Source organism: Cucumis melo, chromosome 1 (genome assembly GCF_025177605.1).
Source record: "Cucumis melo cultivar AY chromosome 1, USDA_Cmelo_AY_1.0, whole genome shotgun sequence".
Lineage (NCBI taxonomy): Eukaryota > Viridiplantae > Streptophyta > Magnoliopsida > Cucurbitales > Cucurbitaceae > Cucumis > Cucumis melo.
In genome coordinates, this window is record NC_066857.1 from 2,120,778 (window position 1) to 2,124,004 (window position 3,227).

At 31.9% G+C, this 3,227-nt stretch overlaps 1 protein-coding gene across 1 annotated transcript; it reads left to right on the forward strand.

The window, feature by feature from the left end:
- On the forward strand, positions 1-1,824 carry LOC107991347 (mediator of RNA polymerase II transcription subunit 15a). The gene is made up of 4 exons (XM_017046238.2): positions 1-547; positions 1,052-1,163; positions 1,389-1,506; positions 1,592-1,824. Exons 1-4 carry the CDS (start codon positions 447-449, stop codon positions 1,675-1,677), a joined length of 417 nt encoding a protein of 138 aa, XP_016901727.2. The 5' UTR covers positions 1-446; the 3' UTR covers positions 1,678-1,824.
- Positions 1,825-3,227: the final 1,403 nt, after the last annotated feature.

The window sequence follows — 3,227 nt, forward strand, 5'->3', positions numbered from 1 at the left end:
AACCGAGAAAAGCAGCTGTTTATAAGAGTTTCAATGACGCTGTTTGTTGCCGACAATTTCCTAAAAATTTCTGATGTTTTCCATAATCTATTTTACGAAGGAGAAATGAAAATATGGAACTTGGGGGGGGGGGGGGGACATTTTCGATAAATTGCCCGGCGGCTGGCGTTAAAGTTGGGTAGGGAAGAAAAGTAGAAAAGTTGGTTTGCATGTCATTGGCTGGTTGGGTATTGACGAATAGGGACTCTGTGTGTGGGCTTGTGTTCGACGCAAGGAGATTCTTCTCCATCCATATAAAACACACACAATTTCCAGATAGTTTTCGAGCTAAATCGTCTACAAGCCTTCGATCATCATTTTCTCTCTGAAATCTCCTTGGTTTCTCCAATTTCTCTGAATTCGACTCCTTTCCTGATCCATTGCCCAATCGCCCTCTTACCTTTTGAATGGATACAAATAATTGTAGACCTACTCAAGGTGGAATTGAGGATGGGGATTGGAGGCTTCAATTGCACCCCGATTGTCGATCATGGATTGTCGAAAAAATGTATGATTTCTTACATTTTTCTTCTACCATTATATCTTATTTCACATTTGCGTTTGACCCTTTATAGCTTTTTGTTTCATACTTCATTAATTAGGTTTGGTGAAATAAACTGTACTCATCACAGCTTTGTAAATACACGACTGTCTTCCATCTTTATCATATTTTTTCAAAACATTTTCTTAAATTTTGTGCCTCACTCACACATAGAGGCGAAACTGTTTCCAGAACATAATTTGTTCAAACTAGATTGAAGATATACTATGTAAGGTTTTTTGGGGGAGCTTTCTTTTTGTTTCTTCAGGTACTATCCATAAAATATATATTTGTGGCCGTGTGGATCTTTCTGTCTTTATCTGGATCATTCCTTCAAAGTCCATAGAGTATCTAATATTTTGAATCATGGACATACATTGCTATTGTAGCTTTCCTTTCAAGAACGACTTCTCATGCTTTTGCATTTAATGTACTAATTAGCCATTATGCTTTTATCTTTACCTTTTTTAGAATGGAGACGTTGAAGAGGCACCTTCCTGTCTCTGGTCAAGAGGGACTGAATGAATTACGAAAAATTGCTGTAAGGTTTGAGGAAAAGATTTTTACTGCTGCTACCGATCAGGTATGCTTGCTGTATTGTAGTTTAAATCAAGGATTGTCATTTATGTTTATCCCATATTCTAATAACAATAAGATAACAGTTTGATTTGCCATCTAATTTTTAGTTGTGTAATGAACTGAAATCCTGGTTTATTATGTTATGTTTTCTTGCACCAAACACAACTTTGTTTTAGCAATCTCTTGACTGAGTACTCTCAATAATTTTATTTTTAATCTCTGATTTCAGTCAGATTACCTAAGGAAAATATCTCTGAAGATGCTTACCATGGAAATGAAAACTCAGCACCCTATGGGGAATTCATTACCATCAAATCCGATCAATGATATTGAAGATCCTGAATTAGGTAATTTTTTTTCCAACGTAAGCTTTAATATATCATTGTGTATATATATTTTATAAATTATTTTGTTGTTTTTTTTTTCTTATAGAATATTTGAGTGAACTATCCACAAAGATGATCGAAGAAGAATGGAGTTGGGAAAAAGTTATGGATTTTATTGCTAATATAAAATAATTAGAACTTTGTAATGTGCAATTTAGATGAGAGATTGCGAATCCATTCATCCAATTGTATGGCTTTAAATTGGTTATAAACTATGTATGAAGTAAGAGATAAATTCAATCGAAAACTCAAAGCTTAAATGGTTTTAACTTCGAATTATTTTCCTTTTCTTTATATTTTAACCCTTATTTTTTCGGGGCATGTATGGAATAGTTCATGTTTGGTGTTTGAACATGCAGAATAATTAATATTGAAATTTAATTATACAGTAAATGGACTAGTCAAACTTTGAAACTATCTAGAAAAATTATTTATACAATTATTACATGTAATACTTCATTTTAACTAACTATGTATTTTCTGTCTAATTTTTTTTCTTTTATTTCTACCGTTGGCTTTGGTTACTGAGCATAAAAATTACATCTTCAATCAAAATTTTAATGACACCTACATTTTAAATAAAAATATATTTCATTCCCTTTGTTGTAAACAAAATAAGAGAATTTCCTATTTCCTTGACACCAAGATGTTGTAGGGTGTGTGCTATTTCGTAAGTTGAACCGGCCCGAACAATCACGGATATCAAAAGAAAACAAAATTGTAAGCTGAACCGGTCCAAACAATTACAGATATCAAAAAACAAAAGCAAAAAAAAAAGAGAATTTTTACATGAATATAAAATATCAAGCACATGTCATTTATACAAAACTTTGAATGAAAATTATACTTTTAATTCACAAAAGTCACACTCATCATTAACAACACTCATCACTAACAACTATACAAAGTGATTGAATTTTACTCTCTTCGTAATTTCCTAATACAAAAAGACTAACAAAATTAGATCAACTAAATAACTACACCCATGTAAGTGAAGCTATTAATTAAACAATATAGTCACGTTCAACCTGGCTTTGATAACTTAAATATTTGCATCACTTCCCGACAAATCTCATAAACTCGTGTCTAAAGGTAGAATCTCCAATGATAAAAATAATCAGCAAGTGTTGGTCCTTCACTATAATCCTCCAGGCTTGAACATGCTCCAGCTTCGACAAGCTATTCATAAGCCATCAATTGACATTTTCTCATCGTACAACTTTGTTTCTTTTAGCACCATTGGTTGAAGCAAATTTAGTATTTGGTGAGCTGATTCATAATATATAGATTTTATGATGTAATAGTTATAACAGTTCGCCTGTTGTTATAATAATTAGTCCGTTAGTCTATTGTTAATTCAATCTAATCAATTATAAATTGGTTAGTTATTCAAACCCCAACTCGCATCATTTTAACTCACATTGAGCCAAGTTTACAAGATGTTGCACCAAAATTTATATTTTTTTTATACGATTGAAGTGAGATAGCAATCTTTTTCCATTCATTATCACAACCATACTACAAATTTGTATGAATATGAATGGTAAATTTTCAATGTATGAAAACGAAGGCCTTTTGGCCATTAGACAACTCTACAACACACGAAAATATCAACAAAAGAAAATAACATATATTTGAAACAATTATAGTTTTAAAGATAACAACAAATGATTCATATGTAC

Coding starts and splice junctions, on each gene's coding strand:
- LOC107991347 (XM_017046238.2), top strand. CDS start 447: ATGGATACAAATAATTGTAGACCTACTCAAGGTGGAATTGAGGATGGG. Junction 548..1,051: donor TCATGGATTGTCGAAAAAAT/GTATGATTTCTT, acceptor TACCTTTTTTAG/AATGGAGACGTTGAAGAGGC. Junction 1,164..1,388: donor TTACTGCTGCTACCGATCAG/GTATGCTTGCTG, acceptor CTCTGATTTCAG/TCAGATTACCTAAGGAAAAT.